The sequence below is a fragment of the Bos javanicus genome, chromosome 2 (genome assembly GCF_032452875.1).
Source record: "Bos javanicus breed banteng chromosome 2, ARS-OSU_banteng_1.0, whole genome shotgun sequence".
Lineage (NCBI taxonomy): Eukaryota > Metazoa > Chordata > Mammalia > Artiodactyla > Bovidae > Bos > Bos javanicus.
The window spans coordinates 36,273,531-36,295,750 of record NC_083869.1 but is presented as its reverse complement, the minus strand read 5'-3'; the positions used below and the strand labels follow the sequence as shown (position 1 = coordinate 36,295,750).

General features: G+C 41.3%; 1 protein-coding gene across 4 annotated transcripts in view; it reads right to left on the bottom strand.

Annotated features, from left to right (window-relative positions):
- The window catches only part of ITGB6 (integrin subunit beta 6), a 149,752-nt gene that overhangs the window by 30,575 nt on the left and 96,957 nt on the right, over positions 1-22,220 (bottom strand). For all 4 annotated transcript variants that reach the window (XM_061396154.1, XM_061396164.1, XM_061396132.1 and 1 more), the window contains 3 exons: positions 10,449-10,538; positions 2,825-2,959; positions 1,962-2,379 (listed from right to left, as the gene is read on the bottom strand). In XM_061396154.1, coding sequence (XP_061252138.1) covers positions 1,962-2,379; positions 2,825-2,959; positions 10,449-10,538 — 643 coding nt within the window. The remainder of the gene's footprint in view (positions 1-1,961; positions 2,380-2,824; positions 2,960-10,448; positions 10,539-22,220) is intronic.

Here is a 22,220-nt window from a genome sequence, read left to right as displayed (position 1 = left end):
GTACTCCAATAGATGAAGGAAAAGGGCATTGGTAAAGTTTTCTGAGTCCAATTGCAGAAATAATTGTATTTTCTATATAGAATTTCTGTAGTGATCACTGTATCTGATACAAAAAGAGGCAGTATTGTCCGACTGTCTGAACTACAAATGGACAGATCAAATTGACTCTTTGAATTTATATCTGTCTGCACGCATGACATAAAATGAAATGAAAGACCATCAAACACTGGGACGAACTGTGTTGTTGAACACAATCCAGGATTTCTACAGCCTTAGATCTCTTTGACTTCAGATTTAAAGGGTAAAATATAGGTGGGGTCAGTATTGCTGTTATACTGTATTTGATTACATTTCAGATTTTTTTTTTTAAAGGCAATTTCAAACCTCTTGAGCACATATTTTATTAACGATTTCTATTAGAACTGCAATCTAAGGTTCTGCTGAATAGATTCTTTCTGAGATGTGGTGATGGTCTCTGGCTTCAGGCTGTGTTCTGTCTGTATCTCGTGAAAAGAGGACCAGTGTGGGTTTGGAAACACACCCATTAGATAAGGAAAAACACCTTTGAATGAAAGAGGCAAGAAATGTGTCTCAGTCTGGACAGACCCTAAACTTTTCACTCTCCAAGGGGAAAGAAAGAAGGCAGCCTCAGAGGAATCTGTTGCAGTAGCAGAAGCCAAGAAATGAAACGGAGGTGCACTTCTAAGGGTATCAGATGGTTTTCAAACAGCTTGGGATTCTCTGAGGCTTCTTTTCTCGGGCCTTTTCTTCTGAAAATCAGTCTCTTTTATATGTTCCTGACAGTGTGGTTGAAAAACATAACTTGCTAGGTTTTCTCTAAAGGTAATGGCTTTCTGTTTTGAAAAGCTATCTGCTCACACACTGTGGAAAAAAAAAAAGATGTGAGGGCTTAAATTCAGCAGTCAGTTACTGTTTAAATTGTAACACAAATCTGTATCATTTAAAAGTATATGAACACATTTGTAATTCTTGTCTTACTAGACTGTACTTAACTATATATGTGTGTATCTCTCAATGATTTTATCATAGTCATTTAATAGGTAATATATTCTTAAACTGCAGTGATTTCACATCTAGAAGGGATACTAGAATGTAAATTTTTCTGCTATTTATAGTTTTTCTCAATCTCAAAAAATTCAAGCAATTTTTCATTTTTACCCTTTCCATAGCCTTCTTCACGTATGTCCTTATTCATCTTATTATGCATGCCTGCGTGCCAAGCTGCTTCAGTCGTGCCCAACTCTTTGCAACCCTATGGACTGTAGCCCACCAGGCTTCTCTGTTCATGGGATTCTCTAGGCAAGAATACTGGAGTGGATTGCCATGCATTCCTCCAGGGGCTCTTCCTAACCCAGGGATTGAACCTGTGTCTCTTATGTCTCCTACACTGGCGGGCAGGCTCTTTACCACTAGCACCGCCTGGGAAGCCCCAGTGAGCTTATTATACCCCGTGTCTAACCTAGTACATCACGTAACACATGTGTGGTGTGAACAAAGGTCCTGAAAGACCACTTAGTACTTTTGTGTCCCTTGTCCTTGGCTGTGTGTCCCTTAAGCAGCTTGGCTTCTTATCTTCCCAAAGTACTAGGCATTTAAGAGTTGGGTCACATACAAGGAGCCTGAACTAGAATGGCCTGGAAGATAATGGAATTTGATTACATGCAGTTTTGTGGCATCTGAGTAATAACCAAAAAGAACCAATCTTTTATCCCCAGGGAAATAATAATAGAGATGTAAGTTCAGAGATCTCACCCCTAGGGAATGTCAGAGCCAGACAAAAATAAGTGAAGATCAGTCTAAAGGTGAACACATTCAGTTGATCAGCAAACATTCATTGAGCACCTATTATGTCCAGGCGGCTGTGGCAGGGACCAAGGATGCAAAGCTCCTCCTTGACACCTGCACAGCCTCCCAGGAAGGTGGATCTGGACATAGCCTACCTCCGCAGAGCAGCCCCTTGTGTCTCACGCAGGAGAAGTTGTCACACTGGCAGTAAGGCCCGTAAATGTTTCCGTAGGGGGACAAGTGGCAGACACACTGCCCGCAGTAGCAGTCGCCTCTCCCACTGCACGAGGGGCGCCCTGGGGCCTCTTTGCAGGACTCGGTGCTCAGCGTGTCCTCCCCGCACTCGCAGTGGTGACCCATGTGGCCAGGGTGGCAGGCACACACCCCGCACTGGAAGGAACCATTGCCGTTGTTGCACTTGGAGCTGTTCACCTCCACTTCTTTCTGGCAGTCACAGCTGCATTCCGGGCTGACGAGGATTTCCAAAGCGTCCCCCAGCCCCACGGGCTTTAGGATAATGTGCCTGCTCCTTCTCTCACAGTTTGGTAAACTCACAGTCACGTTGAATGAAGCCTGAAAAGAAAATACTAATTATCTTCTTCTAATCACCAAAATGATCTTCCCTCGTGGCTCAGTGGCAAAGAATCTGCCTGCTAATGCAAGAGATGTGGGCTCAATCCCTGGGTCAGGAAGATCCCCTGGAGAAAGAAATGGCAACCCACTCCAGTATTCTTGCCAGGCCACCCCATGGACAGAGGAACCTGGTGGGCTACAGTCCACGGGGTCACAAAAGAGTCACATATGACTTAGTGACTAAACGGCAAGAGCAACAAGCCATCAAAATGCACTGGAGTATACAGAGCCCATGGGGATCAGCTTTCCCGAAAGCGTTTATTAGGAAATCTTTGAAAAACGCTTTTGAAATTCTTGAAAGGAAAAGTCCAGCTTTAGTGCACTAAGGTAACTTCTGACAGATCATCTGAATGACTTTTCAGATGATCTATTGATCTCTACTTACTGTGTCTCCCACCTTCATGTGAGAGCATTTCTTTTGGTGTGGAACGGGGATCCCGGTGTTACAGATGGCTGTAAATGAGAGGTTTAGTCCTTCCGTGTCTCCTAACACTTCCAGCTCCACCTCAGACCGCAGTTCCTTTAGATGAGACATAAAGAGTTGAACAAGATCACAACCAAAAAATAGAGCCCGAAGAGAAGAATCTGTGATCATGTTCATTAAACAACAAATGAATAAAATTAAATTTGGTCTAAAAGAAATTTACCAGATCACCAATCAAGCAAGAAAGCAAGTAATACATACACACACACAAGCATATTTTATCAAATCTAAGATGCCATCTATTACAAGATTCACCATTATTTTATGACAAATAAACTATGACAAAATACTTCGAGATTGTTCAGCACTACATATGAATTAAACCTGTCAGTTCATCATTGATTTAAAAATTATTTTATTCATCTTGAGGGTTTGGCAAATTTCTCTAGTCCTGTATTGCAAGGACTGGATTATAGTCCAGTCCTATGAATTATAGTCCAAACATGGCATATAAAGGGCAAATCTTTTGCTTATATCTCAGTAGCAAAATATAACAATAGCTTCCTTTACTTGTCTCCTAAGTATCATCATTTTTTAGGTCCCATAAAGCAGCTGGTTTTTACTCTGAAAGAAATACAGATCATTCCTCCAACAATGAATACTTGCGTTGCTGATATCAGTATTTGCTCCCCTGTTATTCTGTTTTGGTACATTTCCGCATAGATAATACCTTTTCAATATCAAATCATAGTGAACACTTGGAAGGTATTTTAAAACTGTGATTGTCCTCAACACTTATAGTACCAACAGGGCACATAATGAATTGAAGTGACAACAACACATTCAATTACTGCCAAGTTATACATATGCAGGCAGTGAACACTACATCGTGACTTTCATTCTACTGAAAGCATCGGTAAGATATGACTAATCAAAATGCATCCTAGTGTTAGAGATGCTAAAATGTGAAAGAAAATGTGCCTTGAAACCAATACGAATTTATAGAGTCCCTTTTGTACATTTAGTATAGAGCCAGGTCTGGGGGAATGAGTATAAGATAGGATTTCTGCCATCAAGATGATCATCTTGCTGAAAAAAATAAGATGCAATCAAGTGAAGCAGTTAGCATACAGTGTCAGTCAGTGTACCATTAAATTAGGACAGAAAAAAAACAGTGTAATACATAAGGGTTTGGAAGACTTCAGAAAAGAGTGTAGTCAGTGAAGGCTGAAGTATTAGAAGACTGGACCTTAATGGCTGTTGGATTTAGATTGCTGGAGGGGATGACAATGGTATTTCAGATGAGGGGGCCAGAAAAGAGAAAACTCTGTGCCAGGAGTGGTTCAGAATGGAGACAAGAGGGGCTCAGCCCAAGCCTGCACCCCAACTGTCTGGGGAGATACCCGACCACAGAGAGCCCTGTAGTTTGGAGAGATGAGTTAAGACCTGTGGGAAGCATTTCCTGAAGCTTTTAAACAGGGGCCTGATTTACTGAAAATACCACTGCAGGGAGGCTGTCTGGAAGGTGTGTGCAGGACAGGCTAGAAGAGAGGATAGGAAAATTTGAGTCAAGGAAGCTGGCATGTGGCTGCATTCACCCCTGCCTGAGGCATGATGAGGAATGGGATCGTTGATACAAAGGTAAAGGAGAGGACTAGATAAAAGTTAAAGGATTCCTCTTTCTTTTGTAAAATAGAAGTCTGTATGTGGGGGACAAAACTAATTTATTTTTTAAAAACAGAATAAAAACAAATTGTAAAATATTATGAATTAAGTCATACCTCCTCTAAAAGGATGAGTTCCTATGCACATTCCATTGATAGAATTTTAAAGGCATATTCAGATTCAAACTTTCCTGAGGTATAATTTGTCAACTGCATGTTAAGAGGACCCCGCCTTCCTTGTAATTCTAAGTTGCTTACTGTAAATTCTAAGTCACTCCTCTTCCCTGCTTTGTTATTTGTTCCACATGATCACTCCTTCCACTGACTGACACAGGCTGACTTTTTTAGAATGTAGTCTTTGTCAGAGATTAAAGTGTCATTTCTCAGCCCTAAAGATTATTCACATCATGTCTTAAGATTTCAAATTCTGCCAATTTAGCATTAAAATGAACCCTGCAAATCTGTTTTATCTTAGCTAGTTACATTTCCAATTTATTCACTCAGAAAATACTAATTGAGTGGCCACTATGTACTGGACACTGTTCTGTAAAACCTCTAAAACAGCTGATCCCTTGTCTGAGTTTATACTCCAGTGTGGGAGGACAGAAAGGAAACCACACAATATATGAGAAAATTATGTAGCACTGGAAGGTAATAAATGCTACAGGAAAAAGTTAGGGTGGGATAATGAAGATTAAGAGAGTGTGGGCAGGGGGCATAGGCTATGATCTTTTAAATGTGGTCAGGGTGGGATTTGTTAAGAAGGTGATGTTTCAAAAAAGTGAGAGAAAATTAGCCATGTATATTTATGTGAGAAAATGTGTTTCAGGAAGAGGGTGCAGCCAATGTGAAGGCACAAAGACAGGATGATGTCTGGAAGCAGAACAGCAAGGAGGGCAGTTACTGTACTAGAGCAGAGAGTTAGAGGTAACAGAGGTGAGTTCAGAGGTAATGGGTGGAGGGGACCAGACCTGGTAGGGTACTCATGGAATGTTATAAAGACTTCAACTTTTACTCTACGTAAATGAGAAAACAATTGGTGTTACCTATAGAAGGGTGATGATAACCTTCCTGCCAGTGCAGGAGATGTAAGAGAGGCGAGTTTGATCCCTGAGGCAGAAAGATCCCCTGGAGAAGGATGTGGCAACCCACTCCAATGTTCTTGCCTGGAGAATTCCATGGACAGAGGAGCCTGGTGAGCTATGGTCCATGGGGTCACAAAGAGTCAGACACACAACTGAAGCGACTTGGCACGCATGCAGGCATGCACAGAGAAAAGTGATAGGAGTTAATATTTTTAATGAAAATTCTAGCTGTTTTGTTGAAAGCAGGATGCAGGAAAACAGAAGTGGAAACAGGACATAGCATTTAGGAAATTTTGCAATAATTCAGGTGAATGAGGAGGATGGCTCCAACCAGGATGACAGAGATTGGACCAAATTCTAAATAAATCTGAGGGTAGAGTCCACAAGATTTCCTGACGGATTAAATGTAAAGTGTAAGAGAAAGAGAGGAGTCAGGATCATTTCAAGAATTTGTCTCTAGCAATGTGAAGAATGGAATTACCATTAGTTGAGGAGGAGAAAACTATTGGTGAAGTGTGTTTGGGAAAGTCCAGCTTATTCTGCTGAATAACCTGGACTAACATATCAACTGACTCCTGACTCTGTGTGACCCCATAGATGGCAGCCCACCAGGATCCCCCATCCCTGGAATTCTCCAGGCAAGAACACTGGAGTGGGTTGCCATTGCCTTCTCCAATGCATGAAAGTGAAAAGTGAAAGTGAAGTCACTCAGTCGTGTCTGACTCTTAGTGACCCCGTGGACTGCAGCCCACAGGTTCCTTGGTCCATGGGACTCTCCAGGCAAGAATACTGGAGTGGGGTGCCATTGCCTTCTCCGAACTGACTCCTAGATATCTCCATTTGGATATTTAATAGAAACATATCCTGGTTTCCAGGCAGCACGGAGGGCCTGCTTGAGGACCGTGATCATGAATTTAAAGTGAGACCAGGTGGCATGATTGTATGTTTTTCCCACTTCCATTCAGCTGTGCAGAGTGACTGGATTTCACCAGGACTACAGTTGGCCAAAAACCTCAAAGGAGCAATAAGGTTCAGGGAAGTTGAGAGTATATCTAAGGAGTGGCCAGAATGATTGAATTTAAACTGGAGAACCAGGTGAGAGAAGACATCGGGGGATGAGGAACTGTACAGAGGAGATATGGTCAATTAATCAGAGACCCTAGTGGGGCTGGAAAATACATTAGGGGAATTAGCAAGAATAAGGTGAGAAGATTAGAAATGGTGAGTGGACAATTGATTGCACACAATTGATACTCAGTTCAGTTCAGTCGCTCAATCATGTCTGACTCTTTGCGACCCCATGAATCGCAGCACACCAGGCCTCCCTGTCCATCACCAACTCCCGGAGTCCACTCAGACTCACGTCCATTGAGTCAGTGATGCCATCCAGCCATCTCATCCTCTGTCGTCCCCTTTTCCTCCTGCCCCCAATCCTTCCCAGCATCAGAGTCTTTTCCAATGAGTCAACTCTTCGCATGAGGTAGCCAAAGTACTGGAGTTTCAGCTTTAGCATCATTCCTTCCAAAGAAATCCCAGGGCTGATCTCCTGTAGAATGGACTGGTTGGATCTCCTTGCAGTCCAAGGGACTCTCAAGAGTCTTCTCCAACACCACCGTTCAAAAGCATCAATTCTTCGGCGCTCAGCTTTCTTCACAGTCCAACTCTCACATCCATACATGACCACAGGAAAAACCATAGCCTTGACTAGATAGACGTTTGTTGGCAAAGTAATGTCTCTGCTTTTGAATATGCTATCTAGGTTGATCATAACTTTCCTTCCAAGGAGTGTCTTTCAATTTCATGGCTGCAGTCACCATCTGCAGTGATTTTGGAGCCCCCCAAAAAAATAAAGTCTGACACTGTTTCCACTGTTTCCCCATCTATTTCCCATGAAGTGATGGGACCAGATGCTATGATCTTCGTTTTCTGAATGTTGAGCTTTAAGACAACTTTTTCACTCTCCTCTTTCACTTTTATCAAGAGGCTTTTTAGTTTCTCTTCACTTTCTGCCATAAGGGTGGTGTCATCTGCATATATGAGGTTATTGATATTTCTCCCGGCAATCTTGATTCCAGCTTGTGCTTCTTCCAGCCCAGTGTTTCTCATGATGTACTCTGCATAGAAGTTAAATAAGCAGGGTGACAATATACAGCCTTGACATACTCCTTTTCCTATTTGGAACCAGTCTGTTGTTCCATGTCCAGTTCTAGGTGTTTATTGGCAAAGATAAGGTTTAAGGTATGACAAGAGAGTGCAGATTTGAAGAAGTAATTAAGTGGGAAGGGAACAAGGTCATTTCAGAATCAGAGTTCAAGAAACTGGGAGCCCAGGATATGAGAAGGACCATATATATATGGGCTGAGATCATCAAAAGATAAGATAGGAGTAGCACTGGAGATAGAGGCACAGTGAACTAAGTGAGAAATGAGGGATATACCCTGAAAGTCTGTAGATTACAGCAGTTAGGTAGTGAGTAACATAATCTAGCCAAAATGAAGGAAATCTCAGCATTGATATAATACATCCTATTGCAGATTTCACCAGGAATATTTTAATATGAATTTGCCAAAGTAAGGACATAAATATATGTCTGTAGGTTTCATCTTTTCATTCACTCATTTATTCAGCATCTACTATGAGCTAGACAAAACAAAACAAGTCACTTCTCTTCCAGAACTTAAATGCCAACCGGGGAGCTTACCCCTGGGAGTATTAATATTTCAACAGTTTTATTATGTGATTAGAGAATGAAAGAGAGTAATAAATGATGGCCAGATGAATACACATCTGGTATTTAAGGTTGTTTTTTTTTTTTAATGTCCGTGTAAAATACTGAGCTGAAGTTTGTAGTCACTAATTATAAACACAAATTGTTTGCCCCTGCCCCACTACAAGTCAGAAGTGTTTTGTGTTTTCTCTCAGTATGGTCTCTTTCCTTCTCTCTCTTTTTCTAGGCTGGGAAGAAATCCAGTCCATGGGTCCCCATATTTTAAAGTCCTTTTCATTTCAGTTCGGTTCAGTTGCTCAGTCATGTCCTTTTTGGATACGTTTAAAAATTACACAATAGAAAAACAAGTTGGACTAGTGCCAAGATTTGCTGCATGCCTCATAGTGACTCATCGAGTTTCAACCATAACTCCAGACAGAGCAAGAGTGTTTGATTTAAGAATAATAGACACTTCATAATTTTGAGACACTAAAATAAAGACACAAGATTCACTGCAAATGTTTGATGTCTTGATTTCAACTACTCTAAGTTATGTGACTGGGGACATAAAGTGAGACATAAACTCTGCAGAGCAAGCAGGGGCCCGGACAGGGCTGGTCAGACGGGAGGGGAAATATTTTTGACAATTCACTGTTTTATAATTTGCTTACCTCCTGTGAAGATGCTAGTAGCCAGCATTTTTGAGAGTCCTGAATTAAAGAAAATTGAGCATTTTCTAACACAGTGAAGATTTGCCACGTGATTTTATTTGAGTCTACACATTAAAACTTTACTGCTTGAGAGGGAGGAAGGTTTTTATAGTATTTTGTTGACAAGCTTTCCTGTCTGGAAGAATTTCAAGCATGAACTAACCTGGTGATTAATTTTTAATGTGAGCTAAGAAAACTGAAGTTTCTGAGGATATGAATTAAAAACACCCTCATCTCATAACTTTAATGAACCATCTGTGTTTTATTCTTTGAGAACATGTCTTTGAGAAAAAATATCTTGCTTTTCCCTGTTAGAGTCTCAAAATTGGTGGGGTGAAGTGAAAAAAAACTGGGGTGGGGAGTTTCTTAAAATATGTTGCTCTTCCTCCCCTTAAAGTTATCCTAAGACATTTGTGAAAGGAATCTAGACACACCTATTTTAAAAAAACCTTCCAGATGATTCTGAAATGTCAGGAACACTGGTTCTGTATATGTTAAGTATTGTTATACAGTGCATATGTATCACTTATTTGTAATTTTGAAACATCAAACATTAGCATTTTATTCATTTGTTATTATGCAACTGACATTTGGAGCAAATACGAGAGCTTTACTGCTTTATAAAATGTTATTTTTTTCATTCCTGTCCTAATGTAGAACTTAATCTTTGTGTGTGTATGTGTGTTTCTTTGTAAGGAAAAGCAAAAGAGGGGCTGATAGTGATATTTAGGAACCAAAATAAAAAGAGTTGGCAACAGGCCACCCACTGTTGATTGGGTTATGAAATGGAGACAAAGAGAGAAAACATAGCAACCCTGTAGGTATGGATCTTGTTTTAAGGGAAGACTTCTGTCCTCAGGCACTAATTTACAAAGACAAGGCAAAAAAAAAAAGAAAAAAAGTTAAAAATGTATTTATGATATAACACTAATGGAAAATTTCCCTGACTCCTCAAAGCAGGGAATCTACAAAGTGGTGTTCCTGATGTGCTTCTCTGTTTTCCCTTGAGTTATGATGCAGTCTCATTAAGCCTGTGGAGTTAGTTCTCATAGCTGTTATTCATTGGCAATCTAAACAATTTTTTTTTTTTAGGCAGAGAAGAGGAAAGCTTAATTGTGTGACTCACGAAGACTTTTCAGTAGAATTAAAATTCTGCAGGTGACAATGCTGCTGTTGGTTATTACTATAAAAACAACCTTAACTTTATGATCAGGTTTATGAGTTTTCTACCTTCTGCCCCACCTTCTGGGAAAAATATCTGCAAATAAAGTGAACAAAATTTACATTTTGGCTGCATTAAGGCAGAGAGATTTTCTACCAACTATCTCTACCAACAAAGGAGAGTGCATTTAACCGCCTAAAACATAGTTTTTAAACATCAAATAAATGCAAAAAGACCCCAACAGTAAAATTTCATACTTCATAAGCTGAGATGATCAGCTGGAGAATGTTTCCAGAGTCCTTCTGAAGTACCCCTACTGTAGCTCCAGGAATAAGTTTTGCATAATTCTGTAAACAAACAACAAACAAAAAAATAAGTCAGTCTTTGCTCACTGTAACTGAGAAGCGTTAAGTGTGGGGTTCAACCTATGGTTGAGATCACCTCTATTTAACCGGCCGGGAGAAACAGGTTCCTGATAATAAACGGCGTTTGTCCTGAAACTCTAGCTGTGCCTCGTGCTGCTTCCTGAGCTCAAGCAGGAAATGAAATGGCCAGAGTTGCTGCCGGGAAATCTAATGTCTGTGGTGGCCTTAGTCTAGGGCTGTAATTGACATCATAACAGGAGTTAAGTCTCAAATAGAAATAGCATGTATATAACATTTTTGATTTGGGGAACATCCTTTTTCTAAAAAGTTCTGAGCTCGCTACCAGGAACTGTCTTCTTCTTCTTTTTTTGTTTTTCTGTAGCATTGCAGAAACTAAGGTTTGGGTCACTTGAGTCCCTCCCTGCGATCAGGTCACCCCTCAGGTCAATCAGGCCAGAGGTCTTAATTGTCAGTCATTGTCAGTTGCTTGGTAGAGCAAAGGAGTGAATTGTTTGAATGCTTGCTGTTAACTCCTCCTTTCCTAGCAGTAATGAATACTCTCTTAGGGATGTCAGCACCGTACTGGAGTTGGTTGGACTCGCTTCTCACTCGTCAGGATGGCGTGAATCAGCACTTAGCTCTAAACCATCTGCATTCTCCATGTACATTGCTTCCCCTGAGATGTCGTTTCCATCAGAGGAGAATTCACTGTATTAGTTCATCCCTTCAGGTATCAAACATGGCTAAGGAATGAAGCATTGCAAAGAAAGCAATTTTCGAGACTGCTGAAAATTATCCCTTCCTTAAGTTTATGCTTTAAAACTATTTTCAAACAAAAATTTTCTTAAAATATATAGGACAGACTTCTGTCTTCTTAAATCAAGACATTCAAGCATACCTTGACATTTTTCTTGACTAACTAGTCATACTTATAATATTAACTATAATTCTATAATCATCAAAGACTTCTAAAATTTAGAGATAGATCACACCCTTACCAAATGGACCCCACTCTCTATGCTTTTGTTTCTTTTATTTGTTTTTAAATAGTTTCTGTCTTCTTGTTAAGCTGTAAGGTATCACTCGCCTACCAAGTCATTCATACATTTACTATTGCATTCAGCAGTATCTATTAAGTAGACTTAATATGCTGTGCTACATCAAGAAGAAACAATCACTCATTTTGTCAGCTGTTCTCTTCTATAGTATTTGTGTGCTGTGAAATTAAATGACTGAATTTATTATAATTGTAGGGAAAAAAGAGAAATAAGCTTTGAGTGAAGAATTTAGGGCATTTCCCAAGGTTCAAACATAGTAACACCCTACCTCTTTTAAGTAGTTTAAAAAATGCACCAAACTAAATTAGAACTGGGGCTTCCCCAGTGGCTCAGCAATAAAGAATCTGGTGCAATGCAGAAGAAACAGAAGACATGGGTTTGATTCCTGGATTAAGAAGATCCCCTGGAGGAGGGCATGGCAACCCATACCAGTATTCTTGCCTGGAAAATCCCACGGATGGAGAAGCCTGGTGGGCTATATAGTCCATAGGGTCGCAAACAGTCAGACACAACTGAAGTAACTGAACACAAATTACATTAATTTTTATTATTAATTATAATCATGATGCTAAATAAATCAATCAAGACAAAAGGAATCAAAGAGAGGAACAAATGAAGCCTAGCTGATGTTGGAACACCAAGGAGTGGTGGGAGGTCCCTCACTAGAGGTGGGCACCCAGGTTAAACCAAACCTTCTACTCCTTGTATACGGGAAAATGTGCTTTGGTTTTAATTTGTGGGTTTTGTTATGTCCTACTTATTTCACTGTTTGTGATTGTGTTTAAGTTTGAAGTGGATGGAAATCTGAACTCTTCAAAGAGTATCAGTGGTCCATCTGCTTTGATCTGCATTTTATTATTGAAGGGGCTGTGGGTAATCATCCAGGTAACATCCCTTGAGTTACTTTGGGTCTCCCATCACTGCTTGTTGAATGGGGCCGTCTTTGGTTTCCCCAAGTCAGGTAGAACTTGTCAAATATGAGGAAGGCACCGGTTCATCGACTTACCTTTTCAAATAAACATATGTCAAAAGGGCCATGAAGCATGAGAACTGTGGTTAGCAGCAAATACCTAAATGGGAACTTGGATTTCACTCAAGTGGAGCTGGAATGTGTGTAAATTTGACTGGTCCAAGAAGGGAAGGTGGAGGGAATCTTTAGAGCTTGACAAAGAAAGGTTTAGAGCCATTTGACAAAGAATTCCAAGGCCTTTAGCTCCCATGAAGCTGTTATCCTTGAAAAATGTCCTGGGATCCCCAAGGCCAATATATAATGAATATTTTCTAGAAGCACTAGTTCAAGTGGCCTCCAGATTTGGAGTTAATTCTTGGTTAACAAAGCCAAATCCATCCACTTCCTAAAGCATAATTATGATCCTGCCTGTGTATGACATTTGACTTTTGGCCGTTAGGACAAGTGGTTTAACGTTAACAGCATTTGCTGATTGCCACTAGAGTGAGGGTACAAAGGAGTTGGCAGCTAGTAGTACCCAGGGATGACACTGATCATTGTGGAGAGGAAGACTATTAATTAATTTCTGGATGCTGATTCCCTGTAAAAGCAGTACAAACAACTAACTAAGGACTTGGGCAATTTGGCTTTCTGATCTAACACTAAAAAAAATTACACTTTAAATCTTGTAGTATTCTGATTACTGTAAATATCATGTGTCAAATGCCTCTCTTTTACTAAAACTCTAAAGTGCTATTATAAATTGTCCTGATTAAACATGTTTAATGTTAGAAAAAGGGTGACTTTGCATGCCTGGATGTGAAAAATTATAGCAGTGTGATCGGGAAAGAGAACTCTTGGATATTAGAAACGGTGAACTCTAAAAACACAAGGTTGTATGAGCTGATTAGATATGCAGACTTCTCTGCTTGGGCTTGAATTTCCTGGGCTTGTGATCCCTGTTATCTGTCCATGGATTTTCCTAATTATGGATTTTCTCCCCTTCCTCACCACCATGCCACCCACGAGTTCCTGAGGTTGCTTTTCTCACTCGTGTTTGCAAGGTTGGCTTTTTCTGCTCACTTTCATTTTCTTGACTTCCTTCATCAAGCCCTATTTTTTTCTTTTTGGCTCACTTTGCCCCCATTTCAGAAAAAGTTTATTTGTCCAACAATTTCCATTTGGTCCCTGGAAATCTCCTGTCTGTCAAGGGTAGAGGATAAGACAAGGACAAAGGGTGATTTAGCCAGCAGGCATCAAAGCCTTCAGAGGACCGTGCCTGAGTTCACACCTGCACGTATCGGGATCCTCTCAGAGAGTTTCTCTAAGTTCAGGGCCTCTGGGTGTCTGACTGCCAGAACTGGCCATCAGGTGTGGTCTCGTGGTTGCCTGAGGGCAGAGGAACCACAGATCCACACACCTGCCACCCCAGGTCACCATGGATAGGCCATCGAGTTGTTATTCTCCTCAGAGACTTGGGCTGAGGACCTTGGCTGCCCCTTGGCTGCTTTTGATGCTCTCCTGCTGTCCTCTCCTTGGGAGAGACAGCTCCCGAAGGGACTGCCGCTACTGCTTTGAAGGCACTTCCTGTTGGGTTAACGCTCATCTTCAGGTTCAGAGCCTGGCTCTCTTCTGTGATATGGTTTATTATTAGCTATATCCTTGCTGGACATCATGATTGGGTTTTTGCCTTTGGTGATGACTCTCCTAGACACTTATATCCTTCTCTTGTGACATTTCTGTTATTGTGTCATGGGTTCCTCACCACCTCAGACTCATCAGGCACGATTTTGTACAGAGTTGACTCATTGGAAAAGACTCTGGTGCTGGGAGGGATTGGGGGCAGGAGGAAAAGGGGACGACAGAGGATGAGATTGCTGGATGGCATCACCGACTCAATGGACGTGAGTTTGAGTGAACTCCGGGAGATGGTGATGGACAGGGAGGCCTGGGGTGCTGCGATTCATGGGGTCGAAAAGAGTCAGACACGACTGAGTGACTGAACTGAACTGAACACTATAATATTCCTTAGCGGAGGAAGGGGGCTTCCCCACTGGTGCTAGTGAACCCTCCGCCAATGTAGGAGGCAGAAGAGATGCAGGTTCAATCCCTGGGTCGGGAAGATCCCCTGGAGGAAGTCATGGCAACCCACTCCAGTATTCTTGCCTGGAGAATCTCATGGACAGAGGAGTCTGGCAGGCTACAGTCCATGGGGTCGAAAAGAGTCAGACACAGCTGAAGTGACTTAGCATGCTTGTAGCAGAGGATGAGAAGCCAGAAGTCAACTTGCCATCTATCTGCTAATAGCATTTTAAAAAAGAATTTGTAAAACCAAATATTTAGAGCAACCTGCTGCTTCTCTTCAGGCTTGCTTAACTCTTTCTGTGGAGCCTCATTAATACGGAGGGATTTTACACTCAGCCCTGTTTATTTTCAACATTATATGATTAACCAATGCCACTGCTCTTATTCTTTAACTATACCTACTAAATGTTTTCCTGCTAAAATATATTTATTATAAGGCTGGCTTGTAAGATTAAGGATCTATGAGCTTATATATACTGTTTACAAATATTTTCTCTAGTCTTTCACAGTATTTTTTTTTTTTTTGGTCATTATCTCAAAATCTCTTTCATTAGTGGCTCCTGTTTGTGCATTTTTTCTCTCCTTCTCTCACAACTTTAGTAGCAGTATAACACATATACACAATGTACAAGGAATAAGTATATAGTTCACTGAATAGTTAAAAAGTGAACAAGCAAGTGTAACTACCAAGATCAAGAAATAGAACACAATCAGCCCCTAGAATCCTCCCTTGTAGTAACTACCTCCCAGTCATTGTGGAAAAAAAAAAAAAAAGAACGCAAAAGTTTTAGTCGCTCTTTGCGACCCTATGGACTGTGGCCCACCAGGCTCCTCTCTCCATGGGATTTTCCAGGCAAGAATACTGGAGTAGGTTGCCAATCCTTTCTCTAAGGGATCTTCCTGATCCAGGGATCAAACCCACATCTCTTGCATTGCAGGCAGCTTCTTTGCCATCTGAGCCACCAGGCCATTACTCCTCCTCTAAAAGCCTACCCACTGTTTTGACTTTTCTCACTATAGATAGAAGTCAGGGGAGATAACTTCATGCCCTACACCAAAACATGACCTATAAAGGAAAAGACAAATAAATTAAAGAATTTCTGCTCTGAAAAGATGCCTTTAAGGGAATGAGAAGAAACCACTGAGTGGGAGAAAGTATCTATAACACATGAATCTGATTCAGTACCAGAATGTCCAAACAACTCCTATACACCAGCAAGGAGAAGACTTCTTTTAGTTTAAACAAACAAAAAACAACAACAACAAATATATATATATATTTATATATATATAAACAATATAATATATATGTGTGTAAGAGGCAAAAGAATATGTGAAAAATGTTCAGCATCATTAATCATTAGATAAATATAAATGGAAGCCACAATGAGATGCCAGGGTACATGCACTACAATGGCTACAATTGAAAAAACTGACGGTGCCCGCAAGTACTTCCCACAGGAGCCTAAATTGGTACCATCACTTTGGAAAACTGGCAGTAGTTACTATGGCTGAACTTGACCTAGCAGTTCTGCTCTTAGGTACATCCACACAGCAGAAACAAACCCACAGAATATGGGTGTTCTGAGATGAGAAAATGCACGGAGGCAAACATTCTGTTGTCAAGACGATGCTTCTCGGTGGTAATCAATGCATGCATGCTAATTCACTTCAGTCTCATCCGACTCTTTGTGACCCTATGAACCATAGCCTGTCAGGCTCCTCTGTCCATGGGATTTCTCACACAAGAACACTGGAGTGGGTTGCCATGCTCCCCTCCAAGTGATCTTCCCGACCCAGGGATCGAATTTGGTATCTTTCATGTCTCCTGCATTGGCAGGCAGGTTCTATACCACTAGCGCCACCTGGGAAGCAAGATGTCACCTAAATTGGAGAAAATGCCAGTAATTCTGAAGTAGTCTCAGATCTTTCGGGTGTTGGCCACAGGGTATAATTAGCTCCTACCAGGATTCCTTCTACCTGGGGAGTGGGCCTAAGGGAGGAGTACACTGGGCAAACTCCTCGGCGTTCATAGAACAGCCTAACTTGCTTGTTAGCCTCACACCGTTCACAGGAGTTGGTTTCAGGACGGAGTCCTCCTGAGCTGCAGTTACCAATTCAGGGGGCCTCGTGAAAGGATGGAGAGGTCCTAGCTAGCTTCCTGACATCTCCAAGCACCTCCTGCCTTTTGGCGCCTGCATCCTCAGAAACGCAAGACTCCTGGAGAATCTGTTGTTTTGAGGACTCTGGATGGGCCTCGGGGAAGTTGCAGGAGTGCTGAGGAGGGGATCCTATCATTCTTTGTCTCCTCAGTCCCACGTGGCTCACTGGTCTGGAGTGATGAGCGTACAATGCTAAGGGAGATAAAGGCACCAGAATTTGCCTGATCCACTGAACTACTATGATCTGAGAGAGAATAAGTGACATTGACGTTCCTACCTGACAGTCATCTATTTAGATTTCCACAGATGCTCTATTACTGTACTTAGGTACCATTATTATCTTAATAATATCCATTATTATACCAAGATAGTGAGGCCCAGAGAGTTGAGTTAACTTGGCCAAGGTCAACCAGCCAGGAAGTAGTCAAGTTAGACCCACCTGTCATGCTCTGCCCTGGAGTTAGCTCTCTTGACCAGACCACTGACAGTATGTGCCTTGAAATGGTTCTCCTGCTGTAGTGACATCATTGGTGAGCCAGAGAGAAGTTAATGAATAAGTCTAAATTAACTGGATGCATTCGCTTCCTAGGGCTGCTGTCACTAAGTAGCACAAACTTGGTGGCTTACAACAAAAAAATTTGTTTCACAGTTCTAGAGGCCAGATGTCTGAGAGTAAGTGTCTCATGCTCCTCCTGTATCCGGTTGGGGAGAATCTTATCCTTGCCTCTTACTAGCTCCTGGTGGTTGCTGATAGTTCATGGCTTTCCTTGACTTGTAGATTGTTACTCCACATCTGCCTCCATTGTCTCTTGGTGCTTGCTCTTCTGCGTCTCTCTAAGACCACCAGTCTTACTGGATCCATCCTGCTCAGGTATAGCCTCATCTTGGAAAACTCAGCAGTGGCCACAGGACTGGAAAAGGTCAGTTTTCATTCCAATCCCAAAGAAAGGCAATCCCAAAGAATGCTCATACTATTGCACAATTGCACTCATCTCACACGTTAGTAAAGTAAATCTCAAAATTCTCCAAGCCAGGCTTCAGCAATACGTGAACCATGAACTTCCAGATGTTCAAGCTGGATTTAGAAAAGGCAGAGGAACCAGAGATCAACTTGCCAACATCGCTGGATCATGGAAAAAGCAAGAGAGTTCCAGAAAAACATCTATTTCTCCTTTATTGACTATGCTAAAGCCTTTGACTGTGTGGATCACAATAAACTGTGGAAAATTCTGAAAGAGATGGGAATATCAGACCACCTGACCTGCCTCTTAAGAAATCTATATGCAGATCAGGAAGCAACAGTTAGAACTGGACATGGAACAACAGACTGGTTCCAAATAGGAAAAGGAGTACACCAAGGCTGTATATTGTCACCCTGCTTATTGAACTTCTATGCAGAGTACATCATGAGAAACGCTGGGCTGGAAGAAGCACAAGCTGGAATCAAGATTGCCAGGAGAAATATCAATAACCTCAGATATGCAGATGACACCACCCTTATGGCAGAAAGTGAAGAGGAACTAAAAAGCCCCTTGATGAAAGTAAAAGTGGAGAGTGAAAAAGTTGGCTTAAAGCTCAACGTTCAGAAAATGAAGATCATGGTATCCGGTCCCATCACTTCATGGGAAATAGATGGGGAAACAGTGGAAACAGTGTCAGACTTTATTTTTGGGGGCTCCAAAATCACTGCAGATGGTGATTGCAGCCATGAAATTAAAGGACGCTTACTCCTTGGAAGGAAAGTTATGACCAACCTATATAGCATATTCAAAAGCAGAGACATTACTTTGCCAACAAAGGTCCATCTAGTCAAGGCTATGATTTTTCCAGTAGTCATGTATGGATGTGAGAGTTGGACTGTGAAGAAAGCTGAGCACCAAAGAATTGATGCATTTGAACTGTGGTGTTGGAGAAGACTCTTGATAGTCCCTTGGACTGCAAGGAGATCCAACCAGTCCATTCTAAAGGAGATCAGTCCTGGGTGTTCATTGGAAGGACTGATGCTAAAGCTGAAACTCCAATACTTTGGCCACCTCATGCGAAGAGTTGACTCATTGGAAAAGACTCTGATGCTGGGAGGGATTGGGGGAAGGAAGAGAAGGGGATGACAGAGAATGAGATGGCTGGATGGCATCACTGACTCGATGGACATGAGTTGGAGTGAACTCCAGGAGTTGGTGATAGACAGGGAGACCTGGTGTGCTGCGATTCATGGGGTCGCAAAGAGTCGGACACGACTGAGTGACTGAACTGAACTGAACTGAATTACACCCGCAAGGCCCTATTTCCAAACAAGGTCACACTGAGGTACTAGATATTAGGACTTTAACATATTTGGGGGGTTGGAGGTAGGGCATAATTCAACCCATAACATTCTGCTAGGGCTCTTTTGATTTCTTTAACCTTTAAAGATTTTAAGCCTTCATTTTAGTTGGAGAAGTGAGTACCTTGCCTGGTCATGGAACTAATACATGGTAGAAACAGATCTTGACTTCAAAGCCAGTGCTCGCTTGGCTCCCCTTGCTCACTGTGCAAATGCCAACAGCCATCAAGGGGCAGTCTCATTAGAAAGCTAAGACAATAATGGCTGGTACTTATATATGAAGGGGCTTAGAGATTATAGAACACTCTCCTACTCAAAGTAGAAAGAAAGGAAGAGAAAGGGTTGTGGCTATAATTGCTTTCAAATTGAAGGCTACATCTTGAAAGAAATGTAGGAAGTCATGAAACCATAGAGGCAAAAAACATGTTTTTTCCCTGTAGACTGCATTGCGCTATTTATCTGGTCAAAGGAAAACAGCTCTTTGTGGATAGAGGCTTGCTTTTGTCAGGCAGTGTGCTTCTTCCAGAGCCAGGGGCCAGCTGGTTTGACTGAAATAAGGCCTTCTGGAGGTAATCAGAAGGATTTCTTCCCAAGAGGTCTTGCATTCTTGTGAGATTTTATTCTTCTGTTCATTATGGTAAATGCAGGGCTCCCAGTATTATGCAAAAGTTTACCCTGAGGCTCGACTGTGTTACTAGGACACCCAAGATTCCAAAAAGAATATGTAATTGTTTCTGGCACAAGGTAGCGTGAATGTCTATCTCTGAGTTGCGTGATACCTGTTTTGCCTTCAGGCTTTTAATTGTCAGCTTTCCACAATCTGGCGGGCAGGGACGGGGGTGTGCTAATTAGATTAGGTGCTTGATCTTGAAGTCTGCACCAGCAATGAGTAGGTAGTCGGCTTCGGAACTTTTGAGCACTCCCACTCTTTCTCCCTGTCTGCCCAGGAATGTAATTATCTTGTCAGCTAAGAAGCTGCAGTGCACAGCTGAACGAGTGCTAGGCAGCAGTCACAGGGCGATAAGGGGAGACGAATGGGCCCACCGTGCGTGACTGTTCTGAGACAAACACATGCACAGAGAGCCACTGGAGAAAGAGGCAGGGAGAACAAAGGGGTCACACTGAGTGTTTGTTCCTCAGGACACTTCAGACCTTCTCTTAATAAGATTAGCCTGCTTTTTGGAGGGATTGCGGATGCAAGTCCCAAAGCTTTGGAAAGCTTCTTTTAAAGCTGGAAGACATGTTGAGCTCAGCAGCTAGCAGCCTATGTGCTTTGCAGACCAAAAAGCAGGTAATAGAACTTGAAGGATGACTGGTAGGAACACAATGAAGGGACCAAAAAATAGAAAACAGGTATCTGGGTAGATGAGGACTGCTAAAGACCTAGTGGCCCTCTCTCCTCAAAGAGGGGGCTTTGGGTAGACCAGTAGCATCGGAAGCTTCTGACAGATACAAAATCTCATTGTTTTTTTTTAAACTTTTTGGCAAAACTCCATACTCTTTTCCATAGTGGCTGCACCAGTTTACATTCTCCCCAGTGGTGCACAGGGGTTCCCTTTTCTCCATCTCCTCACCAATACTTATTTCTTGTCTTTTTAATGATAGCTATTTCTAACAGGTGTGAGGTAATATCTTATTATTGTTTAGATTTGCATTTTCCTGATAATTTGCATTTCCTGATGTTGAGTATCTTATCATGTGCCTGTTGGCCATGTCTTCTTTGGAAATATATCTATTCAAGCCCCCTGTCCATTTTAAAATCTGATTAAAATAAAAGTATTGAATTGTATGAGTTTTTAAAATATATTTCAGATATTAACCCTTTATCAGGAATATGGTTTGCAAACACTTTTCTTCAATTCTTTGGTTGCCTGGTCATTTTGCAATGGTTTCCATTGCTATGTAGACGCCTTTTAGTTGGATGTAGTCCCACTCGCTCACTTTTGCTCTTGTTGCCTTTGCTTTTGAAGTCAGGTCCAAATGATTACTTCCAAGACTAATGTCAAGAGTAGCTTACTACCTACGTTTTCTTCTAGGAGTTTTACAGTTTTCGTCTTCACATTCAAATCTTTCATCCGTCTTGAGTTAATTTTTGTGTATAGTTGAAGATAGTGGTCTACTTTAATTCTTTCATATGTGGACATCCTGTTTTCCCAGAACCATTTATTGAAGAGACTGTCCTTTTCCCATTGTATACGCTTACCTCCTTCATCATAGATTGATTGACCACACATTCACAGAGTTATTTCTACCATATGATCTAGCAATTCCACTTATGGATATTTATCCAAAGAAAATAAAAACATTAATTTTAAAAGATACATGCACCTCATGTTCACTGCAGCATTATTACAATAGTTAAGATATGGAAGTAGCCTAAGTGCCCATCAATGGATGAATGGATAAAGAAGATGTTGTATACATATACAATGGAATATTACTCAGCAATTAAAAAAAAGAATCTTGCCATTTGTTACATGAATGGACCTTGAAGGCATTATGCTAAGTTAAACAAGTCAGAAAAAGACAAATACCATATGATTTCATTTACAAATATGGAACCTTAAACAAACACATAAATCAAATCAAAACAAACAAAAAAGCCAGAGTCATAGATTCAGAGACAGACTGCTGGTTGCCAGAGGAAGAGGGAGGGGGTATGGGTGAAATAGATGAAGGAGTCAAAAGTTAAAAACATTCAGTTATAAAATAAATAAGTCATGGGATGTAAGATATTGTGGTAACTATTGTTAATAATACTGTATTGCATATTTGGGGTTTCCTGATGGCTCAGATGGTAAAGAATCCTGCTGCACTGTGGGAAACCTGGGTTAGATCCCTGGGTTGGGACTATTTCCCTGGAGAAGGGAACGGCTACCCACTTGAGTATTTTGGCCTGGAGAATTCCATGGACTGTATAGTTAATGGGGTTGCAAAGAGTCAGACATGACTGAATGACTTTCATTTCACATTGCATATGTGAAAGTTGCTAAAAAAGGTATGACCAACCTAGATAGCATATTAAAAAGCAGAGACATTACTTTGCCAACAAAGGTCCGTCTAGTCAAGGTATGGTTTTTCCAGTGG